The following is an 18886-nucleotide window of genomic DNA, read 5'->3' as shown; positions in this document are numbered from 1 at the left end:
GGAACATTCTCTTCACGCTGAGGGAAAGCTGCACATAGCTAGCTGGACCAGCAGCATGCCAGTTAAACTGATTGAAATCCCAGTTAAACTCTTACACTGCTCCACTGTCACCATGGTAAACTTACCCTCAGTCCTCTCCTGTGTCTTCTCAAAAGGAAAATAAATGTGATTATTAAAAGTTACCCCCCCCCTCAATTTCACTGTTACCAGTGCTAACACACAGAAACACAAGCATAGCTACATTTTTCACATCATCGCTATTGTTACCTTCCCAAGGAAATTTAAAGCTAACGCAGTTGTACCTACTTGCTCTATGCATCTCCTGGTTGTTCCACTTCTTGTAACACAAAGGATCTGGTCTAACACCACAAAGTTCGTTCTACGCTACATTGCTCCACTATGGTTCCAGCACAAATGTGTTAAGCTATGTCCTAGATTTTTCAGGGAAAAAAGAGGGGGCACTAAAAGTGAAGGGTGTAAGGTGTAGTTCTGAACAAAAATGCTGTTGCTAAGAGGAATAAATGGCTTTATTCATCATGGCAACATACAGTGCTTTAGGAATATGTACAGTGGAGAATCTGGGAGTTAGCCTATCACTTTGAGTCCTCTTCAGGTTTCTTGGCATAAAACTTTTCTCGCAGTTTTTTCCATGTCCCTTTTTTCATGTCTTCCATCTGTTTCAGAACGTCTGCAAAAGGAGAAAAGAGAGAGAGGGGAATAAGAGGAAGAAAAGCAGAAAAGCAAAGGAATGAAAACCCTCTTATAAAAGCTTTGCCTTACATGTATTTTCTTTTTTTTTGACTTTTCATCTTAATGAATTTCTATTTCAGGGCCTGAGGCAAGTTTGTTTTCCCTTCCTATCAATTGTGTGGGGAGTCCCTTATCACTAACAACTAATATTCAGTTTCCACGCACTGCAATCAAAGTTAGGAACTGGAGCAGAACAAAACTGCAGTAGCTTCCTACACCGCACTTAATAAATGATCTGGTTGAGAGTATTTCTGCATCATGGTACCCTGTTTTCTCTCAAATTCTAATACAAAAGGAGAAATACTGAAGGGAATTTGAACATGGTGAAACAGAAGCTGAGAATTTTTTGAATGAGGTAGCAAACGTGCATTTCTTTCACCTAGCTCCTGCTATCTGATCTCAAAGAGCCCTTGCAAACCCTTTGCTGTTCCTGCCCAGTGCAAAATACAATCGACTTTTTGCCCTGATAGATTACTGAAGATCTCCTCAATTATTCCTGAACTTACTCCTCATTAAACATCCTAATGTACTTGCACAGCAGTCCCATTCTGTCCTTTAGACACAGGTGTTCAGTAGAAATGATGCAGCGAACACCACAAAGGCTAGAATGTACTTTATCTCCTGCATTGACTTAGCTACAAATCAAGCACAGGATTAGTACCTGTTGCTAGTATCATCTTGCAGTCTTCTACTGTCAGTCCAGTGAAGCTTGTGTCTTTCAGGCGTGGATACTTCACAAGTGAGCAAGTAGGTGAGAGGAGAGAGAGAAAAAGATGTTACTTGTAGTGCGTTAAAACAGGTAAAAATGTCACCATACAGCACAGTCATTTTCAGTCAAGCTCTAAGAATTCTGTTCGTACATACCAAGAACTATCACCTGCATTGTTCATACATGTCACGGGGGCCAAGATGTCTGCAGCTTTCCCGGAGTGACCAAAGGCACCAGGTAGTGCTGCATCCACCTGACCGCTCATTTGTCTGTTACATTTGTCTGAAACCCCACCGGGACAAGGCAGCCAACTGCTGTAGGTGGTGACTCACCCCCTAAAAGAGGGCTGAAGGCTAATGCCAAAGCTCACCTTGTTTTTGTAGTAGTTGGTGTGGATTCTGACTAAGCTCTCGTACATTCGGTCACAGGTCTCAGGGTCAGCAATCTGGAAAGGGATAAAAGCATCACACAAGTCTTATTTTAAACCTCCATAGGAAAACCCACCTCGTTTCAAGGTTTTGTGAGAAGGACAGTCAAGGAGCAGCTTAGGTGACTTCTCAGTGCAATGTAGGATGCTGGTGACCCCTATTATGCTGGTCCAGAATGCAGATCATTTTCTTTCCCTTCTACTTCTTACCAGCTTGGCATACAAGAATAACGAGGCACATGATTTCCAGAATTTACCTTCTATACTGCTCAAAAAGATTTGACAGATCAACTGTGAATACACAGTTAATAAGAATATTGCTGGACAGTTTTCTTCTCACGTTTATCGGCCACCGCTGTGAAATCTGCGAGAATTCTTGCTCAAAGGCCAGTTTTGCCGCCTGTTTTATTCTAAAGCATCAAATAGGATAACGTACTAGGACAGAAGTTAGAAAATCCTGGCGCAGGCTAAAAATAGGTTATAATTGATTAGGGAAAAGCAGGATGAAAGACACTGAACAGCTTGTGGAAGGTAAATGGATTTCTATTTTGGTCAAGTAAGTTGGAAAGATTTTGCTAATACCTAAACCTCTGCTAGGTGCCTCAGACCGGTGCACCTGCCTTGCAGAGCCATCTAAATAGCAGTGTGGATGGCACGCCATCTTGGTTTTCTATTTTACAATGGGGGCCAAGTCGACCAGAACACTGCATTGCTGCTCGATGACATGAAACATAAATGATTTTTTAAACGGATACATGAATAAGAATAGTATCAACAGAAACATGTCAGGATAAAATGACATGGCTCATCTGTCCTTGGGACATTGGCACAGGTTCAGCACAAGGCGGGTAATGCTCCTCTGCACAAACTAGGAAAACTAAGGAAAGGCTCTCCTTATTCAGTAGGTAATGGCTGCTGCAGGAGAGAGGATATAGGGACAGACAGACTGTCAAGAGTAAGCACCATCACACTGCAGGTGATCTTCAGCTTAGCGTATCTTGCAGTCACATTTCAAATGACCCTGCTAATGTTTTAGTAATGATAGCAGAAATAGCTATTAAATGGGTAGCAGAAACAGTATTCCCCCTGCCCCGTAAAATCAGAAAATCTTACTTCATGTGAATAAAACAGACATTAGACTGATAAAGTATCCTTTATGGTTCTAGTTCTTTTCTCATACATTCCTCCTGCTGTCTGCCAGTACATTTCCCTTTGCTGTATTAAGCCTTTATACATACAAATTGACATCAGTGCTGCAGGCATCAATTTAGATTTTCAAGATGAGTGGCAGCTTTGGGATCTTGTAAGCAATTGGTGCAGCATATTCAGCTGTCCTGAGCATATGAAAAAGCAATAAGCACTTTCCGAAATGTCTGCTGCAGACTATTCTGGTGACCAATATAGAATTAGGTGCCTATAATGGCCCCTTGAAGTAGAAAACGCATCTCTGGAACAATGTTTTTATGCTAAGAAAGGGCACATTTACATTCCACAGCACTATCTCCAAGCCTATAAAGGTCTGCAGCCCAAGTCAAGCATTAGCTTCTCTAATTTATTTCAGCACCAAAGCCTAACCTCCAACAAAATTACAACTGTAGCCGGAATCCAATTTTACAACTGCTGCATCCCTGCATCCTAACAGTTCCAGGCAGTGTTGCATTTCACTACGTACTCCACACTGCATTGCACTATCATCCTGTCATAGAATCACAGAATGGTCTGGGTTGGAAGGGACCTTAAAGATCATCTCGTTCCAACCCCCTGCCATGGGCAGGGACATGGGCCACTAGACCAGGCTGCTCAAAGCCCCATCCAACCCAGCCTTGAACACTTCCAGGGATGTGGCATCCACAACTGCTCTGGGCAACCTGTTCCAGTGCCTCGCCACCCTCACAGTGAAGAATTTTTTCCTTATATCTAATCTAAATCTACCCTCTTTCAGTTTAAAGCCATTAGCCCTTGTCCTATCACTACATACCCTTGTAAAAAGTCCCTCACCAGCTTTCTTGTGGGCTCCCTCCAGGTACTGGAGGGCTGCTGTAAGCTCTCCCCACAGCCTTCTCTTCTCCAGGCTGAACAACCCCAACTCCCTCAGCCTGTCTTCTAGCAGAGGTCCTCCAGCCCTCGGATCATCTTCATGGCCTCCTCTGGACCCGCTCCAACAGGTCCACGTCCTTCTTATGTTGGGGGCTGCAGAGCTGAACTCCAGCAGTGCTCCAGCTGGGGTCTCACCAGAGCGGAGTAGAGGGGGAGAATCACCTCCCTCGACCTGCTGGTCACGCTTCTTTTGATGCGGCCCAGGACATGGTTGGCTTTCTGGGCTGCAAGCACACATTGCTGGGTCATGTTGAGCTTCTCATCAACCAACACCCCCAGGTCCTTCTCCTCAGGGCTGCTCTCAATCCATTCTCCACCCAGCCTGTATTTGTGCTTGGGATTGCCCCGACCCATGTGCAGGACCTTGCACTTGGCCTTGTTGAACTTCATGAGGTTTGCATGGGCCCACCTCTCAAGCCTGTCCAGGTCCCTCTGGATGGCATCCCTTCCCTCCAGCGTGTCAACTGCACCACACAGCTTGGTGTTGTTGGCAGACTTGCTGAGGGTGCACTCAATCCCACTGTCCATGTCGCCAACAAAGATATTAAACAGCACCAGTCCCAACACCAACCCCTGAGGAACACCACTCGTCACTGGTCTCCACTTGGACGTCAAACCGTTGAGCGCAACTCTTTGAGTGCAACCATCCAGCCAATTCCTGATCCACTGAGTGGTCCATCCGTCAAAACCATGTCTCTCCAATTTAGAGACAAGGATGTCATGCGGGACAGTGTCAAATGCTTTGCACAAGTCCAGGTAGATGACATCAGTTGCTCTTCCCTTATCCACCAACACTGCAACCCCACTATAGAAGGCCACCAAAGTTGTCAGGCATAATTTGCCCTCAGTGAAGCCATGTTGGCTGTCACCAATCACCTCCTTGTTTTCCATGTGCCTCAGCATAGTTTCCAGGATGATCTGCTCCATGATCTTGCTGGACACAGAGGTGAGACTGACCAGCCTGTAGTTTCCCGGGTCTTCCTTTTTAAGAATGGCAGTTATGTTTCCCCTTTTCCAGTCAGTGGGAACTTCACCGGACTGCCACGACTTCTCAAATATGATGGACAGTGGCTTAGCAACTTCATCCACCAGTTCCCTCAGGACCCGCGGGTGCATCTCATCAGGTCTGATGGACTTGTGCACCTTCAGGTTCCTTAGATGGTCTTGAACCTGATCTTCTCCTACAGCGGGCAGTTCTTCATTCTCCCAGTCCCTGCCTTTTCCTTCTGTGACTTGGGTGGCATGGCTTGAGCACTTGGTGGTGAAGACTGAGGCAAAACAGTCATTGAGTACCTCAGCCTTCTCCATATCCCGGGTAACCAGATCCCAGTTTCCTTCCGGAGAGGACCCACATTTTCCCAAGTCTTCCTTTTATCACTGACCTACCTACAGAAGCTTTTCTTGTTGCCCTTGATGTCCCTGGCCAGATTTCATTCTATCAGGGCTTTCGCTTTCATAACCTGATCTCTGGCTACTCATCATGGTAAGCAAAACACACTAATTAACTAGGTTCCAGGACAGTGCTGACAAATTGACAGTGTTTTGTATCCCACTTCCATAACCACGGGAATGAGTTCTCCAAGCACATAGCATAAACGGTGCAAGAATCGGGTATAAACCGCAGCTTGTCCTATGTGAGGAACAAGCGACGTGGCTCACTGGGGCTGACTCAGGCCTGTATTTCAAAGGTGAGCAGGGCGTTCACATACCAGCCCGTCCTGGGCCCTGAGGGAAGCTCTGCGGGGCTGAGGAGACCCGAGGGAAGCTCGTTTCACTACCGGTGCCCCACCGGCACAACCTTCTCCTCAACTGCAACCGAGCGAGCTTGGAGGCAGCGGGCACCACTGGAAGAAACCCCGTGTCAGCACCAAACTCCTGATGTTTGAGCCCAACAACCGCCGCAGCCGCCTCAGCGAGACCGCTCCACCGGCCCCGGCCGCTCCACCGCCGGAGGCCGGGAGGGCACGAGGAGCCTTCGCGGCCCAGGCCCCGCCTCGCCCCGCCTCGCCCCCCCGCCCCGAGCAGGCCGCGCCGCGCCGGCCCCATCCGCGCCCTCACCTGCGTGTTCTCCCCCTCACGGAAGGCCTGCGCCACCCGCTGCCGCAGGAAGACGCCCAAGTCCCGCTGCCGCTTGGTCTCCTCCACCGGCCACTCCTCGCAGAGCTTCAGGAACCGCCGGTACCTGGTGGCCGCCATCGCTGCCGGCGGCGCCGGCCGTGGCGGGGTCACGTGACCTACGGCAGCCGAGAGGGGTCCGGCGGGGCCGCGCATGCGCAGGGCGGTCCCCGGCGGGGCCGGGGCCGGGGCCGGGGCCGGGGCCGGGGAGGGGGACACCCCGGCGCTGCCCCTCAGCGCTGCCCTCCGGGGGGCAGCACCGACAAGGAGGGCGGCGGGGGGGTCCCAAGGGGCTGCCCCATCCACCTTCCCCTCCCCGAGCCCGGGGGTGCTTTCGGTGAGGGCTGGGAGACCTGCCAGGCAGGCCCTCAGGCCGCTTTGCGCCCTCAAGGCCCCGACCACCGACAGGTCGAGGCCTGCGGAGCGACGCTGCTCTTCGCCAGCGCTCCCAGCACCCCCGGCGGGCTCACGGCCTACCCCGTGCTTTTGAAAAGCAGCTGGTGAGCAGCCTGGCTTTGCCCGTTCATTTGCTAGGTTGCTGCCTGCGCTGCCAAGCGTCGTGCTTTGTGCTGCTGGCAAAGGGATCTCGCTCCTGCGGTGCTGCAGACACCCGGGCCAGGCAGCCAGCAGTGCACCACGTAATAGCTACCTTAATGCTTGGCTTCTGGCCGTTTTAAAACCTAGAAAGTCTTGCCTGTTTTCCCTCCTCTCTATGTGGAGTACGTAAGGTGGTATGCTGGCTCAGAGCTTCTCCTCTTGGCGGGCAAATGGTTAAATGCTTGATAATTATGTGCTTGTATAAAAGGCGTGAAAAGGTGGGGAGTGGGATGCCTTCTGTCACTATGCAAGCAACAGGTTGCCGTTTTCTTTCGAGGAGCAATGGCAGATGAGTCGTGCGGCCAACGGGGGTGATCTGCTGCTGATGAGGGGGTCTGGCACATGCTCAGCTGCTGCTGGCATGCTTGGCCCTGTCTCCCGCCTTCCCCGCTTTTGGACCCGATGTCCCGGTGCACGCATCCGGCAAGGGGCTCAGCAGTGATGCAGGTGCTGAGGTGGGTCTCTATAAACCCCGGCAGCCATCAGCCACAATTAGCGCTGATCGCAGGACCGCGGGTGCACGCGTGTGAGCCAGGGCAATTGATGACTCAATCCTTTCACTACCCAAGCGGTGTCTGTGGCTTTTTTTTATAGCCATCTGAGTTTGCGGGCGAGAAATATGTAACACTGTGAACAATATCCCGTAAATAATGAGGTCTTCCCAGATGGACTTCAGGCCAAGTAAAATATGCAACTGGGCCAGATGACTTAAATTTCCCAGCTATAAATTGTAGCAATTCACCAGCTGCATGCAGTAAAATACAAGTGAAGGGGTCTCCCTTGAGATCTGGTGTTTAAACCTGTGGAAATAATGGCTTTCTTCAAAACATACAGCCCTAAACAAAAGGTGACATAACTTAAGGATGCTGTGGAAGTGAAAAAGAGATGGGCAACAGGTGGGAGTTACATAGACAATTTTATTTATATCCCCACTCCCCAGTAATGGGGTTCTGTAGCTCTACTCCTTGTGCAAGGACTTCTCTTTCAGGTTTCCCACACCATGCAGGAAGGAATTATGTTTGTTCCGTAATAATAAAATCTGTCCACAAAAGCTGTAAACATTATTTTGAGTCTTTTGTTACCGTCTCTTCCAAACACACACGCAATATTTGTATCAAAGAATTTCTAGGTGACCTTTAATGTCTAGTCCCTGACTCAATCTCAGACTTTTTTTACTTTTTTTTTTTTCTTTTTTTTTTAAGCAAAAATACCTTGATGCGAATGTTTTTTGTGACTGATACCTGACCGGATCATCGCGTTCCCATACTTCCTGCCCCTGCAGAGCCCCTTGCTTAGAAAGTTTCTGAAACATGCCCTGTTATAATCCTGCAGGGATATTAAACCTTCACAAGGTCCGGTTCTTGGTCTGAGGTCCCCCTGCTTTTACACCTTCAGCAGCGCAGAACCTCTGCAGCGTCTCGTGCTTCTGTGTTTCAATACCCGTGCTGTATGGAGAACACCCGACTGTCTCGCAGCGCTGGGCCTGTGGAGCGTGGATGTCAGGGTGTGCATTTTTCTTTCCCGCTTGTGTCTTTGCATTCAGCCGGTAGCGTTGAGCATGAGTTGAAAGTAATACTGCAATCTGCTCAGACTTGCCAGCTCATTTTAATAGTCTCACTCAAATGCACAATATCTCCTTAGCCCGCTTGGCTTCATGAGCGTAGAGGTGAGCAGGTCCTATTTTATCATTAAGACTCTTTCAAGTAATGCTTTCTTTTGGCTCTCAAATAAATCGAGGACAGCAGTAAAACAAGAAAGGAAAATAAATCTTCTGATTGATTGCAGGCAGAACAGATTCTTTCAGCTCTTTGCTTTTTACGCTTGAGTTCAGTAATGGCACGTAGCGTTTTTTGCACTTTCCTAGCAAGCTGTCCATGCTCTCATTCCAAACCGTGCACGTGACATCCGGCAGCTGTGAGGGTCCCATACAACTGACCCAATGCGGTACTTTTCAGAGCTATCGGTCACTAGTAAATCCAGGCTATTTCACAGAATTTGTCATTTTCCTTCTGAGATATTCTGAAGGATTTTGATGAGATTCTCCAGGCCAAAAATATAGCCGTGGTCTGGCCCATCGTAAGTGGTGTGATTGCTTTTGGAGCCTTTGAAAGTGGTGTGGGCAAAGTCTATCATGCGGACATCAACTCTGGAGTGATTAGTGCCATGTGACGTGGTGCAGTTTGTTTTTTGGAAGTGCAGGTGATTATCCAAGGGTGCCGTGTTCTCCTTGTGCTCCTGTCCATCATAAATGATGAGAAGTGAGCTGGAGTAGAACCTGTAAGAGCTTTGCTTCCTAATGACAGAAAGCAGAGCTTTTAGTCGCAGGATGATGGGCTCCAGGAGATCTGTTCGGAGGTAGTTACCGTTGCACAGGAACTGGCGCAAGGTTTGCCTGAACCCCTCCGGTGAGAGTTTCCTGCCGTAATACTTATCTTTGCAGAGAAAATAGCCAGTGTCCGCTTGGTAAACCTTGAGGAAAGAGAGCAACAATCCAGATTCAGTTCAGTTTTTCCAAAGCGCTAGATTTCGCCCTAATATGAAAGTTCAGACCCAAGCTGAAACGGGACACAAATCCTCTGCAGTCCAGCAATATCTAGCAAAGCTGGCACCGTACTGCAGGCTTCTCACTGAATCCCACCTCCTGTCTTTTCTGGTGATTTAAACTATTCAATTTAAACCACTAGTGCAGATTCTTGTTGTACTGCTATAAATTACCCCTTTGTGAAACCCAAATCGCTGTAAGTCATAGCCATGTCACTGGTGATTTACAGCATTTTGCCTCTGGCTACGGTAGGAGTTTGCAGGAATACCCCACCCCAGCTTTGCACCTTCTCGCACTACGTAATGCATGGGTAGCAATAATCCTGCTTTCTTAAACGCAGAGAGACAAGATGTAGACAGAAATTTGTATGTGAGGCTCTGGTAACACTGAGTAAGAAAAGAGGGAGTGAATTTAGAATTAGCTCACACGCCAGTTATAATTTAAAGGATAATCTGCTCAACAGAAGGATGTCAGAGACCAGAAAGGGACACAGGTTTTGACACCGAGTGTTTATGCTGCTATAAATGTGCTTTATAATCATCATTGTCATAATTACCCTTCAGGCACAGCAGAACAACATTTTGAAACCTGCTTGAGAAATGTGAGTGAAACAAATGCATGGTTTGGGTTTCTAGGAGGAAGGGCAGCGATTTTGAGCAAGAGGAACCATAATATTTAGCACAAAATAAACCCCTGCTCTTGCAGCAACAGGATGAGACAGCTCCGCAAAGGAATGAGTGGGGCGAGGGATGCTTTTTTTGGGTTTTGTGCAGCAGCCAAGAGCTGAGCATGAGAGGGGAGTCTGTGTTCATGTGCAGACAGATTCTCAGCCGGGGTAAACTGGTTCCAGCTGCTCATGCTGGTGGCAGTGGTGCGGGGTGGTGCTTATGCAGCCACCGCTTGCGAAAGCAGCCAAATCTCCAGAAGTCAATGAGGGGATACGGGCAAGGGTTGCCCTCTATGTGCCATATTCTGTGCTCTCCCCCAGGCTCATCTCCTGTTTGAGGACAGAGCACACAGCCGAGTGGCCAGTCCTTACAGCCTGTATTTGCAGGGAGACAGGAATGAAACTGCTTCAATTCACACCGACAAAGGAAAGAGTCCCTTTAGATTTCCAGCTTGGTTTCAAGCCGTGCATCAGGCAAACACCAAAAGGACCAGGGCTCCCTCTTACCTGCATCCCACAGATGCGAACACCCAGAGAGGCAGAGGTGCTTTGTTCGCACTTCTTGATGTGCCGGGCTTTCTTCTCCTCCGAGGCATCATCGCCATGCTGCCGGGTTCCCATCTTTAAGTCCAGGATGCAGGGATAGCTGTATTTTGATACCACATTTTCAAGCAATAGAAATTCTGAACATGAGTTAAGGGAAACCAAATACTTTTAAATTCTAATTGAAACAGGTCTTAAATCAGAGCAACTGCTGACGCTCTCCATAATAGCTCACAACTGTAATGAGACTTTCTGAGCCAATTTTACCAACATGTCATTGCTATCGGCCCCTTGCTGCCAATTTCAGTTAATTTACTGTAGTACAGTCCTACCAATTAAAGCACCAACAGCTCCATTCTCCAGTGACACGATAGCCCTGGGCTGTCAATCCGACACCTTGCCTCGGTGCCGTACTCACTCCAGTGGGTGTGGGAGAAGTTGTTAAGCTGTATTACTCACATGACTGGTGGGTAATGAAGTGTAATAGGAAAATAAAAGGCGAGGCAGCTGCTAATTCCTATATAGTTGTGTTTTGAAATGTATGCCAAGGGGATCCTTGACTTGTGCTGAATACCCTTTATGGGAAGTGGTTTTTTTTCTTTTTCTTTTTTTTTTTTTTAGACTAGAATAGAATATTTCAGTTGGAAGGCACCTACAATGATCATCTGATCCAACTGAGCAGTGGGAGAAGATAACAGAGCAACTATATTCTGTGTATTCTGTATATTCTGTATTTCTGTATTTTCCCAGACTGGGCAGAGGAGGGATGCATACCCCCTGCAATAAAACATACATTGATTATGAGCTGTTATTTGTAGCCAAGACTATGCTGGAGGGGAGAGAGGAAAAAGGATACGATGAAGTTTGTTCTCATTATGCTTGGATGACATGCGGTTCAGGTGCTGCCTGTGACAGTGCAGTCCCCAGGGGTTGTAGCTGTTTCTTTCCGGCTGGTTTCGGTTTGCCTCTTCTAAAAGTGAATCTGTGTGGTACTGAAGGTCTGTCCTCAATAGCATCTTCCCCGGGCAGCTAGACAAAATACACAAAAGAACACGTTTGGTTTATAAGCTCCAGAAGAGATTATTCCCTCCCCTCCTCTTTTGTAGAGCCTCAAACTTGATAAGGTAAATTTTCAGGGACTCTCAAAGGAAACATATTCATCATGTCCAACCTGTGGAGATCCTTTGTTACACCATAAAAGTAATTTTCAGAAAGCCAGCTATTGCTGGGTGCCAATATTTTCTTTCATTATAATTTCCAGGTGTGCTTGGCTCCTGTGAAAAGCGCCATTCATAGCGCCAATGACCAGGAATCTCTATTTATCTACCTAACAGGCACAACACAGGCAAATTGTCCAACAATAGGAATGAGTCTCAGTTTAAAGGGGCTGGCTTCGAGGAGGGGAGGGAGGGAGCGACCAGGAGATTTGTTCTCTTTGGAGGGTCATTCCTTGGTCTCGCTCATCCAAAAACCATAACTCCCATCACACCGAGGGCAGCGTTTTCACGGTAGCAATATTGCACCCTTCAGTCATAGCTGACCTAAGTCTTTTCTGAACCGGTTTGAGATGAAAGATGTCTTGCGGAAAGCTTCTGCGAGCCCTAAGGTCACGGTGTGCTTGCAAGCGCTGCAATGCCTTTCCGAGACAGCTCTCCCCTGGGACGAGGACAGGATCGAACAACCTCGGGGCTGCTGCTTCTGGCTGGGTACCAGCTGGTTACCACCTGTTACGTGCTGGGTGCTTGGTGGCAGTTCTCATGGGGCCTGTCCTCCCTCTGGAGCGTGCTGCGCTCTGAGGAAACGGGTTTAAAGCAGAATTTGAGGCACGTATTTGAGCAACAGCATCTCAGCGATAGCCTGCTCTGCCCCGCTCCATCCACAAGCTGGGGAAGAGATGAACCATGAAGCCACCAAGCTGGGCTTTGCTTTTCTTCACCTTGGCTGGGCATTGCTTTTGCTCACTTTCCCTTAAAACAGGAGTTGTGCCAGCAAAACCATCCTGGTTAGACCTTTCCCAAAGCAGCAGGCAAGGACCAGGAGGATGTTTGCAGGGAGCAGCAGACCCTCACCTGTCTTTGAAGGTCTTGGTGAGCTGCGTGTGACTCCACGTGACGAGTGCGTGCTCGCTGCCGGTGCCGGTGCTGGCAGCCCACTTGCATTTGTGCCATATTGTCACCGAGGAGTCACCGATGGCATTATCCAGCCGGCCACGGCTCTCCGTCTGCAGGCTGGGGCTGGCGATCAGGGTCAGGTTGCCCAGGCTGTCCTTCTTGAGATGCACGGAAACGATGCCTGGACAAAAAGGGGGAAAAACAAACCAGAATGAGAGCAACCCGTGGGTTACCATACAGGCTTGGTCACCATCTGCACCAGCCTGAGGTGGTCCAGCCTTCCTGAGAGGGCGGACGCTTAGCAGGGCAGCTGCCTCCTTGTATTTTCATGGCCTCTCACACTGATCCCACTCTGATTTGAGGCCCAATAAACACCATTAGTCTGAGACCCTGGAAAACAGCCACAGGCTTTTTTAATGAACCCTCCTCTCAAGGCTTGGCTTGAAACCTGCCTCCTCTGAACATCTTGTTCCTTTGTCGTCCATCCCTCCGGTCTTTGCTCTGCCACAAGTGACCCAGCAAAGACCCCTGCATTGGACCCAGAGCTCCGGGTTTATTTATGGCATGGGATTTAGGTCTCACTTTTTAAGACAACGGCAAGGCTGGAAATGCTTTTCATTGGCAGGAAGCAAAGGGAGGGTTGGGGACCAGGAATTTTCCAAAGATAACCAGCATGCCAACTGCTTCCTTTAATTGGAGAGCCCCCAGGAGCAAGGGCAAAGGCATGTGCATGGGCTGGCAGCGCTGCCTGTGTACGCGATGCCTGTACATTGTCATTATTGTGTCCTTCCCCAGGCGCCAAGGACCAGCACCCAAACAGCCGATGGGGGGGGCCCGACCCTCACATGTCCGATGTTCATGCATGAGGAGGAGCACGACTGTGAACGGGGATTATTACTTTCCACCATAAGTGCTTAAAACATTGTGTATTTTAGCATTGCAATTTTCCCTGACTCTGACGGCAATCACAGGACTCAAATGCCATTCAGCCCATCACATATTTAGCCCAGTCTCAGCCCATCCCTGGCATGGGGACGGCTGCCTCCTCGTTTCAAATGACGGAGCAGGAATGGCCATGGTTCGCGTACCAGACGGCTCTGACCTTTCTGGGAAAGGCTGATAACAGCAGTCCTGCTCCCGCAGCCCTCTGTCAGGGCTGTCTGAGCCTCTCAAGGCAGCAGAGGCATTTTTAGAGCATCGCCCTTTGGGTCTCAGAGGGGATGCCAGCCACATGGGTTGTACCCTGCTGCTTTCACGTCTAGCTGCAGTAAGGCAGATCCAAGAGGATGGTCAAGGCTGTTGGACCAGCAAAACTTGTCACTGGAAAGATCTCCCCTGTCCGTTAGCAAGACATGAAGCTGGGTTTTATCCAACTCTCCCCAAGATACCCTCACTTGGTCTGTTGGGCACTGCAAGGAGATACATTTTGGCAGCTTAACAAACAAGGGAGCTCTGTCTCCCAAGCAAATTTGCCAAAACGAATAAATACGCAAACTCCCTTCTCTCCATTTAAAGTGAGATTATAGTAAGTAAACACAGACAGAAGGATTTGCCTTCTCTGTGTGTGCACAGAGTCCTGCCTGCTGAGTTTTGCTGACTGAGGAGGTTTTCACCGCCCGAATTGCAGGAGCCCCGTGTGTCTGCAGCCACCGGCCACCTCCGTCAGACTCGGGGTGCCCATCCCTCCCCGGGTCCTGCTCCCCATAACCCTGCAGCTCCAGCTGTATTCGGATGCGCTACCCTCCCGCCCTCCATACGGCCCCTCTGCTCAGGCACCACAGCCATTTCTGTTCCCTTTTGCTGTAAAATCGGCATTAATCTGAACAGCGTGCCATAGCGGGCTCAGTTAAATCAGCTAATTTTGCACTGAAATGGGGGAGAAATACACACAGGCTGCTTTGCTAAGGGAGCTGGGGGGGTTGGAAACCTTAATTAGGGGGTAAGTAATATTTCTAGCTGTCTTAGTCCTTTGCTTATGGTCATGGTGAGCACAGGGAGCTCTGTCGTCCTCAGGCTCCGATGTTACCCACCTGATCTTTTGCTGAGTCCCATTCGTGAAAAAATCCATGTTACGGATAACTGAGAGCAAGAAAAATTCCTATCAGCTCGGATGCTTCCTTTGAATTTTCAGGGGAGGTAGGCAGGAAAAAAAGCCAGCGTATCTTCTGCCTAAATCAAAGCCTTTTTATTTTTAAAAAGTCACTGCGAGGCGAACGGAGTCCTCAATTCCAAATCTAGCCCTACGCCTCAGTTACAGTGCTATAGCAGCCTGTAACCTTAAAAACTGTCCCAATTACATATCTGCAAGTCAATGGAGCTGTGCTGATTTACATAGTGCTGACAATCTGGCCCTAAAAACGTTATATATAGCATGAAACTAAGAGTTCTTAAGTATCTTACATTAATATGAAAATTAATGGGGAGATTTTCAAAGGCAAGAATGAGCCGTTAAATTGCAAGGGAATGTGATCCTCTCACTCCTTCCAGCTGAAAACTCTGCCTTCATAAACCTATGTCTCAGCCTGAAAAATACTTTTGTTTCCTGGTGTGCTTCCGTACGGGTTTTGCATATATCCTGCAAGTGACCTACGTGTGCAAAACAAATCTGCAACACATGCCTACCGACCTTCTCTTTTATTGCAATAAGAAAACATCTATCTGGGAGCAAAGGTGTATTTAGGGACTTGTCTTTGCTGGCCTTTTAGTGTCACCAAAACCTCAATTCCCCTCCTGTCCCAAGCTGGCGAGGCAGCCAGCGGGTATTTACGGGTGCTGTCACCACGCTAGTGGCATCCCAGTGATCCTCAGGAACGTTTTGCTATGTAGCTCTGCCCTCATGGATTTATTTTTAAGTTTACAAGTGCATTTATTTACTGCCACGTGCAATAGGAATCTGAGCAGAACCGGGCTTGAAAACAAGTCCGGCATCCCTTTGCAAGCTCAGCCTGGGGCAGGCAGAGGTTTGCGAGGGGTTGGTGGGGGAAAGCCGGTCCCGAGGTCACCAACCTGTCTGAAACGGTTACGTGAGCGGTAGACATTTTTTAAGCAGCCGCCTTGGTGTTAGGTTTGAATGATGACATTTGATCAACACTGCACATAATGTCATCATTACATAATGGTCCCCCAGCCATCCCGCCCTGCAGCCTAAGAATAGAGATGAGGAACATGGCCACGTGTGAGAGGGTGATGAAGACCTCAGGGCTGTTCCCCGCAATGCTCACCGCCCCCATCACCCTCATGGGAAAATGTTCCACCTCTTTCATTCGCCTTCAGGGCGTTCAGGGCTGGGCCGGTTATAAGCAGAATAAAAAAATGTGTGTGCCCAATGCCAAACTGGAGAAGAATTGCTATTTAATTACCCCTTGTCTCAAAACTCACTGGGATTTGCAGTAGAAGAGAAAAAGCAGACTAAAAGGTATTAATAACCGGGCCACCCCTGAACTGATAAGCTGGGACTGCTTAACATCTTTATTAGAGAGACAGAGCAGGGCCCAGCTCTCCAGCACTGAACCCTGGCCCCCACTAAAGAAAATTGCTTAGAGGAAGACTTGTTTTCTTTATTAAGCATCCTTTTAATATTGTCCCATAAATCTACAAAGGCTCCTGACTTTCTGGGAAAGGGAGAGATTGGATTGGAAGCGCATCGAAACCACGACTGACACTTCGAGCTCTTTTCTGTAATGCTGAAGGACCAAAAGATATTTTAAATTTTTATGTGACAGCTGAGCTTCTCGCCTCTTGCAAAAATCCAGGGTCAGGAGCTTTATGAGCAGCACAAGTCTGGCAGTAAAAGCAGAAATAGTGAGGGAATAAGAAAAGGAGGGAGGGAGGATGGCTTTAAAAAAATGCTAGGACCCCCACAGACACCAAGAGCTGATTTTCAATAGCTAAACAGAAATTCAGCTGGGAAAGTGGTTCAGGGCAAGGAGAGTTTAGGGACAGGGAAACTGAAGGGGGGACTGGGCAGTGATGGGGGGCACCGAGCAGAGGGGCAGGTGGGAGGCTCTTCCCTGTCTCAGGAGGTTCTTGCTTGTGGCAGGACAGCTGCCTGGATTTGATTTTTAAGAAGTTAAGCGGTTTGTGCCTCTAGTTTTCCAGGGACCAGTGCTTACAGGAGCACTGGGGGGGAGCAGGGCTTGGCTGAGGTGGAGCACCCAGCAAAAGCAATGCTTCATACATCCCTGGGCTGTTTTTCCAGGCTCAGTATTTTTCCAGGCTCAGTATTTCATGCTGGCCCCAAAGGACCATCTTCATGCTGGCCCCAAGGACTATCTCTCCCCCCGCTCGTGCTAGTGCCAACCCTTACCCTTTCCTTGCCCTCACTGACTTCTCTGCCTCTGACACAAACCTTCACCTCCTCTAAAACCAAGTCCTGGAGCAATGGGGCCACACGTGGTGCAAAGGCACCCTGAGCTCTGCTCCTGGTACAGAAAACCTTTCTTATCAGGGGATGCTAATTCAAAGCTCTACTGAGCAGAGCACATAATGTGTCAGATCTTGGGAATCCTGTTTTGAACAAGACTCTCCTAATCCCTGCTTTCCTGCACCTACTCAGTGCCACCATTCACATGCCATCAGATCAGCTTATCTGGGGCCACGACCTGTAAAATCCTCAAGGCAAACAGTGCTGAGAAACCCCATCCTATTCCTACCCCTTGTTCTGTGCTTTTTCTTACTCTCTCTGTCCCACTCCTGCGCTGCCCAGGCTTTCGGCTCCTCGGGAGGGGATCGTGCTCATGCACTCAGCCTTCACCTTCTCATGCCCGTCCCCCTCAGGAACAGACCAATTTCAGTCCTATTTGACATAACGAGAGTCTCCTCGTTACCAAGGCCAACCATGGCAGCAAGGCGATGGGCAGAGGGGAGGATGTCCTGGAGCCATCAGCCAGCGCTCAACCCTTATTAGCCACCAGAGACTCCCCCCAGCCACAGAGACCCAGGAAACCCTCCCAGTCTCACAGACCTGCTCCTGTGCACACTCTCACCCGGGGAGCATCTGTGCTTGACAAAACCTGCATGAGTGACGGGGCTCCACAGCTCAGACCCAGCCCGACCGAGCCAGCCAGTACCTCCCGCGCAGCCAGCAGTCCCTTATCCCAATCCCAGGACTAATCCTGGTGACAACACTGCCGGCCCTTCGCTCCTTCCCCAGCGTCTCCCCTTACCTTTGTACTGGGGTGTGAACTGCCTCATGGCCAAGGGCAGCGACTCGTAGAAGCTCAGCTCCTGCGAGACCAAGGGCTTGCAGACCGTGTGCTCATCGTACTTCATCATGCTCATGTGGCCGCCCACCTGATGGACGAAGGGCTCCAGGAGGACGGCGGTCCCGCTCTCGCTGGGGCTCAAGGGGCTCTGCCCCACCATGGTGCTGGGCGAAAGGCGGAGCGGGGCTCGCTCCCCTTTAGTAGCAGCGACGGCAGATCGGAAGCCGCGTTTGGGACATAGTGCGCTGGGCCAGTTAACACCCGCTCGGGGTTTTCATCGATGGTGTCTGCAAAACAGAGAGCGTGGGGGAGCGTGAGAAAGGGCGACGAGCCACCGCAAAGCCACCGTCTGCGCCGGCATCCCGGCAGGGCTGGGAGCTCAGCCCGGCCTCGCGTGCCCCCGCGCCACCCACCAGCAGCCGGGGCCGGGCATCGAGGGCGCAGCCGGGTGGGATGAGCTCTCTACACGCCCAGGGGCTGGCAGGGAGCCCCAGCCTGAAATGCGGAGTCTGGAAAAGACCCGGTTTAGACCTGTTAGGGGGCAAAAGAAACAGAGGGGAACGATCGAGAAGAGCTATCAAGTTAATGCGGTGGCCTCATCAAACCAGCTGGATCAGGGCATTCCTTGGGCCGGTAATGCCAGGTTATTAATACGCTGTATTAATGACACCCCTTGCTGTGAAACAGCCCCAGTTTGCCTTACGAGACAGTGTTAATGGTGGTCGTAGTCCTTCCCAAGCTAGGACATTAAGGACATAAAGCTAGGACATAAAGCGTCTGCAAGCCTTCGAAAGAAACCCCAGTTTGGGACATTCCTTGTCCTCTAACACCAGTGTGTTAGTAGGAGCGTTTCCTCCACTGTGCTATCACCTGGCACGAGGATGTCAACCCAGCACCGAGACGCTTCGCACCCAAGCGCCGGCTCCCCTGAGCTCTCCAGCCCTGCCCTCTGCTACAGCCCAAGGGAGCATCCAGCAGCAGATCCGTTCCTGATTCTAGCCACCGAGAGAAATTCCTCCTTGATTTTGACAGCAGCAAGTCCTGGCTCTAAAACAGTAAGGTAGGAAAAGCACAGGCATGGACGGCGTCTGTGCTGTACTGCCTCGGTTTCTCTTGCAAGCACC

At 49.6% G+C, this 18886-nt stretch overlaps 2 protein-coding genes across 3 annotated transcripts; both read right to left on the bottom strand.

Moving 5' to 3' along the window:
* Nucleotides 1-306: 306 nt before the first annotated feature.
* UQCC2 (ubiquinol-cytochrome c reductase complex assembly factor 2) lies at nucleotides 307-6179 on the bottom strand. The gene is made up of 4 exons (XM_075722461.1): nucleotides 6042-6179; nucleotides 1830-1904; nucleotides 1412-1481; nucleotides 307-688 (listed from the first exon to the last, which is right to left on the bottom strand). Exons 1-4 carry the CDS (start codon nucleotides 6177-6179, stop codon nucleotides 594-596), a joined length of 378 nt encoding a protein of 125 aa, XP_075578576.1. The 3' UTR covers nucleotides 307-593.
* A 1419-nt stretch (nucleotides 6180-7598) lies between these two features.
* On the bottom strand, nucleotides 7599-17922 carry IP6K3 (inositol hexakisphosphate kinase 3). Of its 2 annotated transcripts, XM_075722585.1 has the most exons (6): nucleotides 17724-17922; nucleotides 12517-12739; nucleotides 12111-12142; nucleotides 11304-11447; nucleotides 10412-10587; nucleotides 7599-9164 (listed from the first exon to the last, which is right to left on the bottom strand). In XM_075722585.1, exons 1-6 carry the CDS (start codon nucleotides 17920-17922, stop codon nucleotides 8694-8696), a joined length of 1245 nt encoding a protein of 414 aa, XP_075578700.1. In that variant the 3' UTR covers nucleotides 7599-8693. The 2 variants fall into 2 exon arrangements, with proteins under 2 accessions (XP_075578700.1, XP_009480170.1); XM_009481895.2 differs by lacking the exon at nucleotides 12111-12142 and having other exon boundaries at nucleotides 11304-11476.
* Between the last annotated feature and the right edge of the window lie 964 nt (nucleotides 17923-18886).

The sequence above is a fragment of the Pelecanus crispus genome, chromosome 17, assembly GCF_030463565.1.
Source record: "Pelecanus crispus isolate bPelCri1 chromosome 17, bPelCri1.pri, whole genome shotgun sequence".
NCBI classification, from domain to species: Eukaryota; Metazoa; Chordata; class Aves; order Pelecaniformes; family Pelecanidae; genus Pelecanus; species Pelecanus crispus.
The sequence above is the reverse complement of the archived record's forward strand: the minus strand, read 5'-3'. Positions and strand labels throughout refer to the sequence as shown.